Here is an 18,620-nt window from a genome sequence, read left to right on the forward strand (position 1 = left end):
GTGTGTGTGTATGCGTGTGTGTGTGTGTGTGTGTGAGAGAGAGAAATGATAATTAGTTGAAGGAAGTATGTGTATAGTATCTATGATGTTAAAGAAAGAAATAAAGATTTTTTTCTGTCTTTGGCAAACATAAAATAATAATATTAAAATTATTTAAATATATTTTTAAAATGATTAAAAACTCATTCAGTCTTAGAATGGATGTTTGGAGAATGTGCTGTGTGTTACAATGAGGTACTGAGGTTTCAAGGGGAGTAATCTCCAATCCATATCATCAAAGGGTCTACGGAATGATAAGGTAGAGGTGAGCCAAAGAAGCAATGAGTGTTGCAGTTGCCTAGATATCAAAGATAGATAAAATAACATCCCTTGTTCTGAGTCTTGAAATACAAATGACTAGCAAAATGAGGAAAATTATTTCAGACATTCCTTATTTCACTCATTTTGGTGGAGAATTTTTATGGAATCCAAAGTGGAAAAGACAGAAGAACAAATCCAAAAGGTATCTTAGGGTACAGCTCAGCTTCTGCTCCTAGGGTATCTGTTTTTGGTGGTCTTTAGTTTTCCATTTTAGTGGAAATTGCCTGATCAAGGCACAGTGAAAGTACCCATGTCATGTTCAAGATGAAATATCATGTGAAACCCTTCCTGAAATCCAGACCTCCCTTTCCCCAAAGATGATGCCAGCAATGAAAGACTATACCAGGAAGATAAACAGAAAGACAAACAGACCAGCCTTGTTTGTAGAAGGAAAGGCAGTGTCTCAGACTGCTCTAAGAGAAGAAATAAACAAGAAAAGTTTTCTTATAATTTATAAACACAAATGTGCTCACTTGGGATTGAGTCAGAATTCACATTACTGGTATCTCAGAAATCCCTAAAGTGAGAAATTAGTTCCCAGTTATCATGAGTTGAAGATGCTCACAAATGCCTGGAGAAGCAAGCAAATTATTTCTTGAGGAATAGATTTTAAAAGATCCCAGGTTGCATTTAACTTGAATAATTCCCTTTCCCATAGAATATGGATTACTGATAATTCTCAATTCTACATAATGTGAATTAGCAATTTAAAGATATCAAAATGTATGAGAAATAAACTGCTATCCCCCAAGTGTATTTAGATTCACAAATACTATAGATATTATAATTATCTGATATAGGATAAAATATACTTAATATATTTAAAAATGAAAATATTAACATTGCCATAAACTAGAGAGTATAAAAATGTTCAGGAAGATTGCATTGAGAACCAAAGAAACTTCTAGAAATAAATATAATAGGGTATTCCTGAAGATAAAATTAGTAAATTAGAAAGTGTACTTTCTAAAAATTTTATTGTAACACAGTGTACATTTTTATGGGGTATACTGTGAGGTTTCAATACATGTATACATTGTACCATGATCAAATCAGTATAATTACTTACGCATCACTAAAATAATTATCATTTGTTGCAAGAACATTTAAAAACCTCTTTCTAGGTAATGAAGTATACAATGCATTATTGTAATTAAAATGTATTGTAAATTTATTACATGAAACACAAACAGAAAACATGAAATGTTAAAAAGTCTGGGAGAGTTATTGAAAATTTTACCATAAATTTTACCAGATTTTTCTAATTAGGTGACACTAGTGAAAGGAAAAATGGTAATTTTATTTTACTTTTTTAAAAAATTTATTTATTTGAAAGAGTGATAGAGAAAGAGGGAGAGACAGAGAAAGAGATCTTCTATCCACTGGTTCACTACTCACATTACTGAAACTATCTGCACTGGACCAGGCTCAATCAAGGAGCCAAGAACTCCATTGACGTCTGCTCATGGATGGAAGGGGTCCATTCATTTGTCCATCTCCCACTACTTTCCCATGTGCACCATCAGGGAGGTTGATATGAAGTGGAACAGCTCCAGTATAGGGTTAAACCACCACACCACAACACCTGCCCCTGAAAGGTAATTTTAGAGAAGATAATGGCCCCTGCTTTTTGGAGACCTAAATTCCAGGACACAGACAAGGAAAGAAGAAGGTGACACAGCTCTTATTGTGGCAGAATACACAAAGACTAATGGTGATAGGACATGTGATATAGGATCCATTTGGCTCTGACTGTCTGATTTTGGCATGGTGAACAGAAGGCATAAAGATGGTATTAAACACACTTATTAAGAATCAATTGGCCAGCGCTGCGGCTCACTAGGCTAATCCTCCGCCTGCGGCGCCGGCACCCTGGGTTCTAGTCCTGGTTGGGCCACTGCATTCTGTCCTGGTTGTTCCTCTTCCAGTCCAGCTTTCTGCTGTGGCCTGAGAGGGCAGTGGAGGATAGCCAAGTGCTTGGGCCCTGCACCCGCGTGGGAGACCAGGAGGAAGCACCTGGCTCTTGGCTTTGGATCTGCGCAGTGCGCCGGCTGTAGTGGCCATTTCGGGGGTGAACCAATGGGAAAGGAAAACCTTTCTCTCTGTCCCTCTCTCTGTGTCATAACTGTGCCTGTCCAAAAAAAAAAAAAAAAAGAATCAGTTAATGTGTCCATATTAATAAAAAAGGAAAACTCTGGATGAATGTGAACTTATGATGTAGGAGGAATGATAAACCAAAGGAAGATAATATTTTGCATATACAGGGTAGTAACTAAGTTATCTAAGAGTTTTTATTGGGTACTGAAACCTTTTTTTTTTCTTATAAAAGATGGTTAAGGAGAAAGATACTTATATGGATTACAAGTATCAGCCAAAGATTGTCATGTATCAATCAAAACAGTAAAAAATAAGTTCCTTCATGATGGAGAGATTTGTCTTACCACCTTAACCAAGTGATCAAATTTAGTGCATCTTTTGTTGTGTTGTAATGGGGAGGATACTTTGCCTTGTATGCTTTGACATAGTATTCTTGTTTCACTTCAGTCTAATCATAAAACAATTAGAGGAGCAGGTCTTTGAAGCAGCAGGTGATGGCTCAAGTATTTGGGTCCCTGCCACCCACGTGGGAGGCCCATATTGAATTCCCAAATCCTAGCTTTGGCCTGGCATAGCCCTGAGCATTGAGGGCATCTGGGGAGTAAATCAGTGAATGGGAGATATTTGCCTATTTGTCTCCCTCTCTCTGTTCCTCTGTCTTTCAAATAAATAAAAAGAAAAAGAGAAGCTAGATCTCTTTCAAGGATAGCTATGACAAAAAAGTTGAACAAGGATGAGGAGAATGTTCTAGTCAGTTTTCAGTTGAAAGATAATGCAAATGTGTATTTAAATGTAGTTACTGTATAATTATGATTACTATATAATTATTATATCTTAGAAGTCCACAGTGCATATTATACTTACAACATGTCTTGATTCAGGGTAACCGTACTTAGTAGTTATATCCTGTTGGATACCATATTGGATGGAGAAGTTCTAGGTTAAAATTGGCCTAAGAGACCATGTGAGTGTTGGTTAGATTGCAAAATAAGAAAAAAGGAAACATATAGAAGGGATGTTTTGGGTACAATTAGGAGATTATGTATTATATATTAGTATGATTGCAACAGTGCTTTTTGGGTAGTTATTGCGAGTTTGGATGAGATGTATTTTCAAGGACTACATGATGAAGTAATTATATATCAGTAAAGTTAGTATTTGAATAGTTAAATTAGTAAGCTTGATTCATTTGATAAATATAGGACAATGCTGCTTTTTTTAAATAATATTTATTTATTTGAAAGTCAATTACAGAGAGGGATGGAGGGTCAGAGAGAAAGAGAGAGAGAGAGAGAGATATCTTTCATCCACTGGTTCCCTCCCCAGAATAATACTTTATTTATACATAAAGTATTATTTAAGCAAAGTGTGGCAGGGAGATTGGAAGGTGTTATGGTTGGAGTCAGGTGTCTAATTGAGGAATCTATTAGTGTTCTAGATGAGAGACGATAAAGGCTTTGCTTGAATGGGAAATGATGGCTTAATGATTGATTGTATGAAAGAGTTAAAGGGGAGTATGAATAGTGAAGACAGCTTCCAGGTTTCTAGACAGACAATAACATCATTAATTGGGAGATTTAGTTGACTGTTCAAATATGGAACTGATAAATGGTCTGAGAGAGACCATATGGATTTGTGATCCATGCACATTTAAATGATAAATATAGCCATAGTAGTGGACCAAATCATTCAAGTAAGTATTAGAAGTTAGCTAAAGAAAGAATAGAGGTGCATGGTATACAAAATAGCTGGAAATGGTCCAAGCAAAAAGACCTCAGGTAGGAGATAAGTGAATAGTCATGAGAGAAGGGACTTGAAAGGATGATTTATTGCAGGTGAATGAATGAATGATTGATTCCAGCTGGGCTCTGAGGCGAGCATGACAAGTAGTATTAAGGACTGGAGGTTGTTCTCTTCTCCTAAATTTTTAATTTATTCATTTGAAAGGCAGAGAGAGGAGAGGAGAGGACAGAAGAGAGATGAGGAAAAATGAGATCTTCTATCTGCTGGTTCACTCCTCAGATGCCCACAACAAGCAATGCTAGACCAGGCCAAAGCCAGGAGTCAAGAACTCCCTCCAAGTCTCTCATGTGAGTCTCTCATGTGAGTGACAGGAACCCAAGTACTTGGGCTATAATCTGCTGCCTCCCAGATACATTAGCAGGAGGCTGAATAGGACACAGAATGGCTGGGACTCAAACCAGGCATTCTAATATAAGCTGTAGGCATCCCAACTTGTGACTTAACCTCTGTGTCATAGGGCCTGTCTCTGGTTGGCAGTTTTAATGCTTTATGTTCCTTTTGCTTCATTTTATTACAAAACTCCTTCCTGAATGGGAGTATTCATCATTTTACCTGCATATATGAATAGAAGAGAATCTTTCCATTCATTGGTATGTGCTGTTCTCTCATAGGCATTTTTTATTTCCATTCTTCTGGTCTCTTTTACTAATTAATTAGAAGTAGTTTATGTTGACTGTTCTAGAACTGAAGTTCTAGTGTTTGGTGAAATTTGGAGATTAGATTTTACAAAAAGGGAATAGTTATAAACTTGGAGAAGTTGTAATCTGCTCAGGTTCTGGTTCCATATCTAAAGTTGTATTTGATCTAATTAGGACCAGCATTGGATTTTCATGTTTTAATTGCCTTTCTAGAAATCTCCTTTATTCAATGCCCCTATCTATATATTTTAATATATATATCTATATATTTTAAATATAAATTATATAAGGTAGTCTACTATGTTCTTGTATAGGATAATATGTTCTAATACTGAAACTCCAAACTAGTTTATACATTTTTCTAAAATAAAAGGCTTGTTTCATATGTTCTCTATATCTTTTAAAATACCTGAATTAGTAGATAGTACTCAAGAAATACTTAGTATTTTTGTTATAATATATAAAACTATATAATAGTCCCATTATCTGTATAATATAGAATAGTAGGTATTCAAACCCATTTATATAAATTTTTTAGATTCTAAGAACTTAATTAAAAACTTTTTTTTTTTGAGAGTCAGAGCTAGACAGTGAGAGAGAGAGAGACAGAGAGAAAGGTCTTCCTTCTGTTGATTCACCCCCAAATGGCTACTACAGCCAGCGCGCTGTGCCGATCCGAAGCCAGGAGCCAGGTGCCAGGTGCTTCCTCCTGGTCTCCTACGCGGGTGCAGGGCCCAAGGAGCTGGGCCATCCTCCACTGCTCTCCCAGGTCACAGCAGAGAGCTAGATTGGAAGAGGAGCAACCGGGACAGAATCCGGCCCCCCAACCAGGACTAGAACCCTGGGTGCCGGCGCCGCAGGTAGAGGATTAGCCTAGTGAGCTGCAGCGCTGGCCTCTTTTAATTTTTTTGTTATATCCAAGTACACTTCATTATCATTATCTGCAGCTACCCTATGTTGCCTACTGTGCAGTTGAACTAGATTTTAGTTGTTTTGTTTGTTATTGTTTTCAAAGCTGGCCCTTTGTCTTTTTGGATTTTAGTTCTATTCTCTATTAAATGATGATATTTCTGGAACATTTAATGTTCCTATTTACATTAAGTAATGATTTGCTAAGTTATTATAAAATTGTGGGCCCATCTAAAAAAACTAAGCTTTATGAGGATAATGATGACAGTAAGAAATGCTGATGTATGTGCGGAAGAGTCTCTTTGCATTCATTGGTATGTGATGGCATTTCTCTAAGAGCTATCTCCTTTCTGACATATGTAGTTCATTTACTTGATATTTTTCACTCTTAAATTTTAGTAACTGCAAAACATCCAAGTGACATAGGGTGAAAAAGAACCACTAAAATTTGCTTTGAGTAGCTCTATTAGTGCTTTCGTTTCTTAAAGAATATTCTGTTATTGTAAAAAAAAAAATCTGGGATTTGAAATTTCATTGGAAAAAATGTGTTTAAAAAATGACAACTTTTAGTAGCATGCAATTAATGCTTTTTCTTTTTAAATTCCAGAACAAGTTAAACTGGGTAAAATTGTGACAGATATTGACTCAGTGAGCAAAAAAATGGAGAAAGAAAAACAAAACCTTGAGAAGTTCAGGTAATGTGTAATTAGTTAACCTATAAGAGATACATATTTTCTTTTACTACACTGATAATCTTTGAAAAACTGTTATGATTTCTCAAGTCTGTCTATTAAAACCCGATGCATGAGGCTAATTTTACCTTCTGCTTGAGTCCCTCTAAGCATATCAATTATCAAAATTTTAGTTTTCAGTTCAATTAACTTTTGAACTGGAGGATGTCTGAGTAGTTAAGCAAACCATCTGGGTTTTATAGTGCATAAGCTGAAACCCAATTTGTGTCTTTCTTGAGAAAAATGCCATATTTTATGATAATATTACATAAGTCTGGAATTTTAATAACTCATCTGCAGTAATTTTGGAGCAGAGTAAGTTATAATTTTCCTTTTAGAATCTAATAATTAAAGGTTAGTCTCTTTCTAACAGAAGGTGAGGCTGGTTCTACAGAACATAGTTGAATTTTGAGCATATTTTTTGCTTCCCATAAGTGTCTAGAGATGGGTCAGTTACTTTTATAAATTAGTTAATGAAATAGCATCACCATCTTTAAGATATTTTTAAAGAATTATTTTTTGTTTATTTGAAAGGCAGAGTTACAGAGAGAGGAGGAGGAGAAGGAGAGAGTGAAAGAGAGAGCACAAAAGAGTGTGTGTGCACTGTGTGTGCACTAGCTCTTCCATTCATTGGTTCACTCCTCAAATGGTTTCTATGACTGGGGCTGGACCAAGCCGCAACCAGGAGCCTGGAGCCTCTTCCAGGTCTCCAACGTGGGTGCAGGGGCCCAAGGAATTGAACCATCCTCTGCTGCTTTCCCAGGTATATTAGCAGGGAGCTTGGATCAGAAGTGGAGCAGCTTGTTCATGAACTGATGCCCATATGGTATGCCCACATCACAGGTGGTGGCTTAACCTGTGATGCTACAGTGCTGATCCCTTCAAGATAATTTTTAATTTATGTACACCCATGTTGGCCCTAAAGCTACATATAGCACTTCTAACAGCCTTTCGGCACATATTGTATAGGAACATTTACACCTGTAGAATGTAAACACTGCTCTGTTGCTATTTTAATATATGTATTTTTATTCTTGATACAAATTATATACTTATTTATGGTATATAGTATGATACTATTTTAATTAATATAAACAGGACAGATTTTATTCTTTCCATAGGTACAATTCCAAGAAGACAACCACACTCCCCTACCTGATACTACTCCCTCCCATTCCTCTCATCAGAATTTGCAAAGTCATAATTTTAATCCACCATATGTTCACAGAGTTAATTGACCACTCATCATAGTATTCAATGAATAAAAAGTAGGAAGACCATAGTTCCACAGAAGTATAAACAAGGGCTAAAAATGACAATCATATACCAAGATAATCATTTCAGTACTATACATTTTTTGTGTTCTGCATTAGCTGCCACATATTAGAGAATATGGTATTTGCCATTTTGAGACTGGTTTATTTCACTAAGCAAAAAATTTCCAATTTCATCTATTTTGTTGTAAAATACAGGACTTCATTGTTTTTTATGGCTGATTAGTATCCCATAGTGAATACATACCAGATTTTCTGTACCAATTCATCATTTGATGGACATCTGGGTTGATTCCAGGTCTTAGTTATTGTGGATTGAGCTGCAATAAACATGGGGGTACAAATAACTTTCATATGCTAATTTAATGTCACTTGGGTAAATTCTCAGGAGTGGGATGGCTGGGTAATATGGTATATCTATTTCCAGATCTCTCACAAATCTCCATACTATCTTCCATAAAGAATATGCTAGTTTACATTACCACCAACAGTAGATTAGTGTACCTTTTGCTCTGCTCCAAAGTAGGCATTTATTTATTTATTTATTTATTTTTTTTATTTTTGGTTAGAAGCTGTTAAAATTCAGGTAAGGTGATACCAACTGTGGTTTTGATGTGCATTTCTCTGATGGCTAGTGATCCTGAGCATTTTTTCGTGTGTCAGGGTGACCATTTTTATTTCATCCTTTGAAAATTCCCTGTCCGTATCCTTTACCAATTTTCATGGGTAGTTTGTTTTGTTGTATTGAGTTTCTTGACCTTAGTATAGATTCTGATATTAATCCTTTATCAGTTGCATAGTGTGCAAATGCATTCTCCCATTCTGATGGTTGCCTGTTCTCTTTGCTGAGTATTTCCTTTGCAGTACAGAAACTTCTTAGCTTGATGTAATTCCATTTGTCTTTTCTTATCTTTATTGCCTATGTTCCTTGAGTCTTTTCCAAGTCTTTGTCTATTCCAATGTCTTGCAGAGTTTCCCTGATGTTTTCCTCTAGTAATTTGATGGTATCAGGTCATGGATATACATCCTTGATTCATTTTGAGTTGATTTTTGTATAAGGTGTAGGTAGGAGTCTTGTTGCATACTTCAACACGTGTAGATCGAATTTTCTCATCACGTTTTGTTCAAGAGACTCTCTTTTATCCAGGGATTGATCTCAGCCTGTTTGTCAAAGATTAGTTGGTTGTAGCAGTATAGATTGATTTCTGGGGTTTCTGTTCTTTTCCAGTGGTCTACATGTCTATTTTTGGTGCCAGTACCATACTTTTTTTTTTTTTTTAAGACTCATTCAATTTATTTGAAAGGTAGAGCTACAGAGATAGAGAGAGGTCCTCCATCTGCTGAGAGAGAGAGAGGTCTTCCATCTGCTGTTTCACTCCCCAGATGGCCACAAAGCTGCACAAATCTGAAGCCAGGAGCCAGGAGCTTCCTCTGGGTTTCCCGCATGGGTTCAGGGGCCTAAAGACTTGGACCATCTTCTAATACTTTCCTAGGCCCCACAGCAGAGAGCTGGATAGGAAGTGGAGCAGCCAGGACCCGAACCGGCACCCATATGGGATGCCAGCACCACAGGTGGAGGCCTTACCCACTACGCCACAGCGCCTGCCCCTGTAGTATGTCGTGAAGTCTAGTATTGTGATACCTCCAGTTTTATTGTTGTTGTTGTTGTTGTCATTTAAAATTGCTTTATATTTGGGGACTCTTCTGTTTCCATATGAATTTTAGCATAGTTTTTATCTAGATCTGAGAAGAATGTCTTGGTATTTTGATTGGGATCCTATGTAATCTGTAAAAAGCTTTCAGTAGTGTGGACATTTTGACAATATTAATTCTTCCAATCCATGAACATGGAAAGTTTTTCCACTTTTTGTGTCTTCTTCTATTTCAATATTTTATAATTTTCATTGTAGAGGTCTTTGATGAAAAAATCAACCATTAGTTTAATTGGGGATCTTCTGAAGGTAATCTGGCATTTCTCTTGTGCACATTTTAGAGTCTTTTCTTTATCTTTTACTTTTGAAAGTTTGACTGCAATGTGTCATGGTTAAGTTCTTTTCTGTTCATGTTTATTATAGGAGTTCAATGTGCTTCCTCTACTTGGTGCCACTTTCTTCCCACAAATTAGGGAAATTTCTGCTGTTATTTTGCTAAATAGGCCTTCTAATCCTTTCTTTCTTTCTTTCCATACCTTCAGGAACTCCTAAGACACATATGTTTGTTCATTTGATTGTATCCCATAAATATCAAATGCCATTTTCCATCTAATTTTCTTCTTCTTTTTTTTTTTTTGGTCTATGATATTTCCAAGGATTTGTGTTATAGCTTGGATATTCTTTCTTCTGTCCCACCAAGTCTGTGGTTGTGGCTTTCCACTGTTTTTCTATTTGCCATACTGAATTCTTCATTTCTAATATTTCAGCTTCATTTGTCTTCAGTGTCTTTATCTTTCTGCAAGTGTTGTCATCCATATCATGTATGGATACCATTATCTCATGAATTTATTTTTCTGTGTCCCTGAGTAATCTTATCATTCTTTTGAATTCATATTCAGACATTCCGTAAATCTCTTCATTTTTCATATTCTAATGAAATTTTGCTGTGTTCTTTTGTGGAAGTCACTTTGTCTTCTTTGTTCTTGTTTCTTGTATTTTTGCATTTATTTTTAGGCTTTTGTGGAAACACTTGTTCCTTTTCTCTTCTGATACCTTTTATTATTGAACTATGCCTCTGTGGATTAGTGGTGACTGCTCTCAATGGATATCCACCTACATGTGCTAGGTGGAGCCATGGAACTCTGGCCAATGATCAAGGGTGGCATGAGCAACCAGGGTGGCACCAAGTTGAGTGTGGTAGATCTCCTGTATTGTCGGCAGGGAGAATGGTATGATCACATTTCCTAGAATTAATCACAGCCTCTTCTCCTTGCAGTCAAGGTAATCATTGCCCAAGGTCATCCCACAGCGGGTACAGTCCCTCCTTATGCAGGCGCATGAGCTGCACAGAGGATCTAAGTGGTCTTTATTGTGAGCACAGAACCCTATTCAGTGACCCACCACAAGAAATCCGAGAACACTGAGCTTCTGAGTCCATACACAGTGATTGCCCAGAGACCCAGCTATGTCCTGTGGCCTATCATGTAGTCACAGAATTCCCACAGTCGCAGTAGGTAAGGCTCCTACAGTCACAGGGAACACTCTCAGCCCCAGATGCCTGCCCCATCCATGCAGAGAACAGAGGCCTTTCCAGAGCTAGTTCTCTCGGGGTTCTCTGCATTGGCAATTTGATCCTGGGAGTCTGTGATTGCGTGGGGAGATGAGAGCACCTCAAAGTCCTAAGTGGGTTCCCAGCCCCCATCAAACCCCTTCAGTCCAGATTCAAAGTCAGTGGGGAACGCTGATATATCCACGTGATAAAATCCCTTAAATGCATGTGTGAGAGCGGCTGCAGCCTCTGTTGGTCATTAAGGTGGCGCTTTCTCCCAGCTGGTTGCCAGGCCCCCTTGTGGGATATGGGGAGAAAACACGTTTTAGTTTCATAGAGCCCTTGCTGGGCTCCAGGCTGGACTCAGTTTCAACGTTGTCTGCGAGGTTCTTCCTTAGACAGTATCACCAGTGACAGGGACTGCTCTCATCTTGCTCTCAGAAGCTGACAACTCCAGTCCTTAGCTGCAGAAGTCACTAGTGTTGCCCCTGCTCACTGCAGGGTGTTTGTGCTATTTACACTGCTCTACAGCGTCTCTTCTTTCTGTGGACTTTCCATTGCAAATTTTTCTCCAGATCTCCCCTGGAATTGCACTTACTCTGCTGTTGTTCTGTTATCTTCCCTGTTCAGCCATCTTGGAATCTCTTGTTTGATATTTCAATACATGGATAAGGATCATATTATCATGTCTGTTACTTCAAACATAATTTCTTTGTGTTGGGAACATTCAGAATCCCCTTTTTCAGCTGTCTTAAACTCTGAAAAAATTTTAGTGGCTTGTTTATTTTTTAAAGATTTATTTTTTATTTATTTGAAAAGAGTTATGGAGAGATAAGGAGAGACAAATAAAGGGAGAGAGCAAGTGAGCAAGTGAGTGAGAGAGTGCTCCTATTCGCTGGTTGACTCCCCAGATGGCCACAATGGCTGGGACTGGGCCAGGGCAAAGTCAAGAGTCCAGAGCTTCCTCTGGATCTCCCTTGTTAACATTAATTCTTAATATGATAACTTTTGGGTGACTGCACAGCTATTATGAGAAGTTTGAGAAAATGCTGCCATGCTATAAAGCATATTGTAGGTCTTCCAGCATTTATGCCGCAAACTGTGCTTAACACTGGAAGGTTCACGTGCAGGATAATCATTTTCTTGGCTGAAGTGTACTATGACAGTTGAATTTGGTAGAGTGATGTATATATATAGCTTTATTTTTTATTTTTATTCTTTTAAGATTTATTTATTTATTTGAGAGGCAGAGATACACAGAGAGAAGCAGGGAGGAAAGGAGGGAAACAGGAAGGGTGAGAGAGAGAGAGAGAGAGAGAGAAACTTCCATCCACTGGTTAGCTCCCCAGTGACCTCAGTGGTCAGGGCTGAGCCAGGCCAAAGCCAGGAGCCAGGAGCTTCTTCTGGGTTTCCCATGTGGGTGCAGGGAGCCAAGTACTTGGACCATCTTCTGCTTCTTTCCCAGGCACATTAACAGGGAGCTAGATTGGAAGTGGAGCAGCTGGGACATGAACTGGTGCCCATATGGGATTCTGGCACAACAAACAGAGGCTTAACCCTCTATGCCACAGTGCTGACCCCTATATATAGCTTTAATTTTGTAGGTTTGGTTTTTTCTATGATAATAGAATGTATTCATTATAAAATAAAATAAGCTACTGTGTTGGAAGTTGATGAGTTTTAAAAAATTTCTGTCTTTACCTAGTTTATCCTGATGCCCAGGCTTGTCTATCAGGGTAGTAGCTGTTAAAAAAGTGGTTAATTTACCAATTTAAATGAATAATGTAGACTTTTAAGTAAGTTTTTTATAACTAGAAAAATTAACTCATTTGAAAATCATTTTCAGTATATTTAAATGAAGTCAGTAATCCAAGGAAGAATAATAATGATTTTGAGACAAGTGGCACACTCATTAATAATACATTTGATCAGGTATATTATCTTTTTCTATAGTGTCTTTCTCAGGAGGGTTGAGTATTTCTCAAAGCATTGTTTCTTCTATAAGTGGTGGAAGGTAAAGGTCTCTTGACACCTAAACTTCCCATTTTTAATGAAAACATGTTCTGCTTAATGAGGAAGATCAACGCCCTTTGAAATTAAGTGCAAGTGCATGTACTTCCAATGACAGCCTGGGGCACATAGAGCCTGAACCTCAATCCACAGGGGCTGCCCTGTCTTTATTTATAGCTGCTTTTGTGGTTCCTTGTTTCCTATCTTAGCAGTTAGCTTCATTTCATTAATGTTGGAAGTGTGATGGGAATGCAGGGGGAAAGACAAGTAAGTGCTTGGGCATGTGGTAACTCAGGGTGTTTGAAAGCCCGTGCTTAAATATATTTTAAAAAAGTCATCACACACCAATTTTTTTTTAAATCTAGTTCTCCATGTAATACAGATAACAATAAACTTAGGAATGAGTACATAAGCAGCAGAGAGGAAAATGGAATCGGTTAGGATATTTGTTAACAATGCAGGAATAGGCTCTAGAACTGATTAGCATTGTGAGATCCTATAAAAGTTTCTGTTCAAATCAGACAGACAAGTTGTGTATAAACTACTTGCAATTACCCTAAAGATGCTTTGCAAAGTACTAGTTTTTTTTTTTAAATATTTATTTATTTATTTATTTGAAAGGCAGAGTTACATGGGGAGAGGGAGAGAGAGAAAGGGAGGGAGGAATGAGAGTGAAAGAGAGAGAGAGAGAGACAGGGAGAGAGAGAGAGAGTTTTGATCTGGTGGTTCATTCCCCAAATGGCTGCAATAGCTGGGGAAGGGTCAGGCTGAATCCAGGAGTCTGGAACTCCATCCCAGGTCTCCTATGTGGATGGCAGTGATCCAAGTACTTGGGCCATTTTCTTCTGCTTTCCCAGGCATATTAGCAGGGAGCTGGATGGGAAATGGGGAGGCCGGGACTTGAAGCAGCATCCATATGGGATGCTGGTGTCTCAGGCAGCCATCTAACCCACTGAACCACAACACTACCCCTGGAAACCACTAATTTTTAGGGTGGCACCTTATTTTTAGGTAGATCATAAGGTTATAGTCTAATAAATAATTACACAGGGCAAAATATGAAAATGTGAGTTTGAAAAATGTATGATTTCTTCCGCTTTGCAAATTTCTCTTTTTGAACTGCAGTAAGAAAATGAAAGTGAAATTTAAGTTTACAAAAGTGTACTTCTTCAGTGTACTTCTAAATTTTATGTTCAAAGATCATCATTTATTCCTTTTATAAAAATAATTATAGGTATGGGTGCATGCTATATGTTAATTTTTCATCAACAGATGTTGTTTATGGTTCTCTAATTTACTAGAGCTAATTTTTAGTTGATAATACTTGGTGCATTTGAAAATATGACAACTGCATTTCTGTGATTCAGACCTGTGAGCTTGATCCTCCTTCCCTAGTTTCGTGGTCAGTGAAGAGTTTCTGTTTTGTTCCATGACTATGTCTGTTTAGGTGGCACTGATCAAATTAACAGAATTATAATATTATAAAATAATTATAGAAGCTCTCACGACTTTTTGCATTTGTATTGAAACAACTCTGCCATTCTCACCTTACTGTTTAAAAAGTTTTGCTTAAGTACATGAATGTCTACTTCTGTCAGAATCTTCAATTCGTAGGAAATCTTTGGAAAATTGCCATTAGTTCTAAGTTTCAATTTAAATAATACTTAACTATGGGCCAAATATTAGAAAGTAAATTAAACTACATTTCGTCAGTGTATCTTGGCCCCATTTGTGGTGGCATATGAATTAACTAGTTAATTCTAGAATTCCATATGTAGTTTTTTGCAAAACCACCTGCATATTCAAAACTCTCATATTTACCTTGATCCTGTTTTCAGGATGTCTCAGTCCTCTGTCCAGACCCATAGGCCTGGCTACATGAGTGACAGGTAAATTAATGAATCTTACAAGCTAGTCATTTACTTACTGTTTACTCAGTGCATACTATGTGTCAAGTCCAAATGCAAGTCTCTCAATAGGACAGTCACAATCTCCTCCCTCATCCACCTGTTTCTTTCTTCTTTTTGTCAGGAAAAATGCTTTAAAATACTAAAAGCTACAGTAATATTTATATAACTATTTTTTACTTTTATTTTTATTTTAAAGATTTATTTTATTTGAAAGAGTTAGAGACAGAGGTCTTACATCTGCTGGTTCACTCCCCAGATGGCTTCCATGGCCAGGACTGGACCAGGCAGAATCTATCTGGGATCCTGGAGCTTCATTCAGGTCTCCCACTTGGGTGGCAGGGGCCATCTTGGGCCATCTTCCTCTGCTTTTCTCAAGGCATTAACAGGGAGCTAGATCAGAAGTGGAACTGCTGGAACACAAACCAATGCCTATATGAGATGCTGTTGTCACAGGAGGTGGCTTTATCCACTAGTCTGCAATGCCAGCCCCATAACATTTATAGAACATTTTAACCAGTAATTCTATTTCTAGGCATTTATACTAGGAAAAGAAAGTAAGTATGCAAATATGAATGTTCCAAGATTTTAATTCATGATGCTGTTGAGGATATAGAGAAAGTGAACTTTTATACACTTTTGATAAAAATGGAAATTAGTACAACCATTATGGAAAAATGGTATGGACATTCACCCAGAAACTGGAAATAGAACTACTGTGTGATCTAGCAGTCTCACTAGTGTATATTGTAGAAAATGAAATCATTATATCAATGAAATACCTGCATTCCTATGTTTATATCAGCAGTATTCACAATAACCTAGGTATGTAATCAACCAAAGTATCATCAATGGATAGAATGGCTGAAGAAAATGTGATATATATGTATGATGGAATATCATTCAGCCAGAATGAGTGTGAGCATTATCCCGATAGTGAAGATGCCTGTGTGTCACATCACAGTGCCTCAGTTTGATCCTCTACTTCTCTTCCTGACTCCAGCTTCCTGCCAGTAGAGACTTTGGGAGGCAGAAGTAGTGGGCATAATTGGGTTTCTGCTACCCATGTGGGAGACTTGGATTGAACTCCTGCTTCTAGCTTTGGCTGTTGCCAGTATTTGAGAATTGAACAAGCAGATGGAAGCTCTCTCCACACACCACTACCTGTCTCCTTCCCCCTTCTATCTCTAGTCTATACCCCTAAAAGGAAGGAAGAAAGAGAAGGAGGAAAGGAGGGAGGGAGGGGGGAAGGGAGGGAGGTGGGGGTTCCTCTCATTTGTGTAACTTAGATGACACTGGAGGACTTCATGCTAAGTGAAGTGACCAGGCATGAAAAGACAAATACCACATGTTCTTTAACCATTTATGGAAGCCAAAATATTGCTCTCAGAGAAGAGGGTATGTTGGTGGTCACTGGAGGCTAAGAAGAGTAAAATGTCAGAGGGAAAGAGAGAGGTCAAATAATAGAGATCATAAGATGGTTAGACAGGAATTAGTTCTAGGTGTCTATAGCACATTAGGGTAACTATATTCTACAACAATTTCTTATCTATTTTTAAAATAACTAGAAGAGTCTAAAGGTCCCCAATGTATAGAAATATATGTTTGAAGGGATAGAAGTACTAATTACCCTGATTTGATCATTACATATGACATACATATATTTAATTATATTACTTACTGCATAGATAGGTACAAATGTGTTAAATAAAAAGAAAACAAATTAAAATGTAACAAGAAAGTGGAATGGAAGCCAAATATCGAGCAAAAGAAATTGGTGAATTAACCATCTCTATGTTAAATCCATACAATGAGTTGCTATATAGTAGGCCAAAATAACAATGTGCATTTCATACATTTACAAAGAAAGATATCATGATAACGTTAAGTATAAGAAGTTAGAAAGTTTGTAATCACTTATATATGCATGAACATGGAAAAGGAATAGAGTATATTATGCATGGTAATTTGATGAACAGAGTTAGTATAAAATATTGTTTGGGTTCAGAGAATGATATTGCCCAAATATGACAGTTTTTGGCAGGCTTAACTAAGGGAAACTAAAAAGTCTTAAAAGCAGGCTTAGAATTAAGGGTCTTCAACCTTGTCTTGCTTCTTCCTTCAATGTGCAAGGAAAAGCCATCTGCAAAATTCCCTTATAGTTTGGACCTACTAAAGCAATTACCTCTGATCCCTTCACCTTGCTTTGATAAAGCAAATTCACATCAAAGGAAGAAAGACTGAAACTGATCAGCACACCTGAACACATTTTTGTCACACCATTGTCCTCTATTGGTTCCCATAGAGAATAATTTATAATCCATTGTCTATTTTGTGGTCCCAAAGACTTTGTCTCAGATTGTTGTGTACTCCTCAAGTCCACTAATTTCCCTTAAAAGTCATTTACTACTCTACTAAAAATTGCTATGTCACCTATTTTCCCTTTCTCCAATAGAAAAGGGATATATAAATTTCTGAATCATGTTGGGTTAGTGAGTAATTACACTCCTCTGATATCCCATCATGCTGTGATTCTTTGCCTTTTGCACATTAAAAAAATCCATGCTCTTTTCTCCTATTTAATTTCTAGGTTGGCACTTCATTTTGGTAAACATACAAAGGGCAGAGGGGAAATTTCCCTTTGCTCCCACAATAATAGTAATATAGTTTCTGAAGCCCTATTGCTTGAATTAAAATTCTGGCTCTACTGTTTTCTAGCTAGGATAATCTGAACTATGTACTAGTAAACTCCTCAGTGTCTTAGTTTCTTCATTTGTAAGATGAGTAGAGGGGTATTAGATATAGAATCTAGATGTTTATTGGGTTTTTTATTTATTAATCAGGTATTTATTTATGTATTTTACATGCTTAAATCATACAAGATACATAAATGACTTAGACTAGTACCTTACCTAGAGGAAGCAAGAGTTTGCATTGGTCACTGGGTGATGAGATTAGCAGTGGTTTTTTAATTTCCTTTTCTTTTGTTTAAGATTTATTTTGTTTTTACTTGAAAGGCAGAGTTAGAGGGAGAAATAGACAGATATATACATATATATATATATATATAGAGAGAGAGAGAGAGAGAGAGAGATCTTCCATCCACTGGTTCATTCCCCAAATGGCTGCAGTGGTCAGGGCTGGGCCAGGTTGAAGCAGACTCAGAAGCTTACTGCAGGTCTCCTATGTTGGTAGAGGGGGTCCAAAGACTTAGGCCATCTTCCATTGCTTTCACTGGAAGCATTAGCAGGGAGCTGGATTGGATTGCAACAGCCAGGACTCAACCACTGCCCATATGGGATCCTGGCATTGCAGGGGACTGCTTAACCTATCACACCACAACGCCAGACCCTATGTTTATTTATACTTTGTAAAGTTTCTGTGTTGTACCTGACTCTTTATTGAGCTGACATGGTTGAAACTCTCCAAGTACATGTTAGGAAAAGATGAAAATCATTTGTAGTAAAATAGGTAAGAAATAGATACTACGCTTGTTAATTTTCCTGATTTTTTAAAAAGATTTATAGACAGTGAGAGGGAGAGACAGAGAGAAAGGTCTTCCCTTCGTTGGGTCACTCCCCAAATGGCTGCAGTGGCCAGAGCTGCACTGATCTGAAGCCAGGAGCCAGGTGCTTCTTCCTGGTCTTCCACAAGGGCAATCTTCTACTGTTTTCCCAGGCCATAGCAGAG

The 18,620-nt window shown here is 37.5% G+C and overlaps 1 protein-coding gene across 23 annotated transcripts in view; it reads left to right on the plus strand.

The window, feature by feature from the left end:
* The window catches only part of IQCM (IQ motif containing M), a 577,684-nt gene that overhangs the window by 195,598 nt on the left and 363,466 nt on the right, over positions 1–18,620 (plus strand). For all 23 annotated transcript variants that reach the window (XM_070047451.1, XM_051819390.2, XM_051819388.2 and 20 more), the window contains one exon: positions 6,415–6,502. In XM_070047451.1, the coding sequence (XP_069903552.1) occupies positions 6,415–6,502 (88 nt within the window). The remainder of the gene's footprint in view (positions 1–6,414; positions 6,503–18,620) is intronic.

This window comes from Oryctolagus cuniculus, chromosome 8 (genome assembly GCF_964237555.1).
Source record: "Oryctolagus cuniculus chromosome 8, mOryCun1.1, whole genome shotgun sequence".
Classification (NCBI taxonomy): Eukaryota; Metazoa; Chordata; class Mammalia; order Lagomorpha; family Leporidae; genus Oryctolagus; species Oryctolagus cuniculus.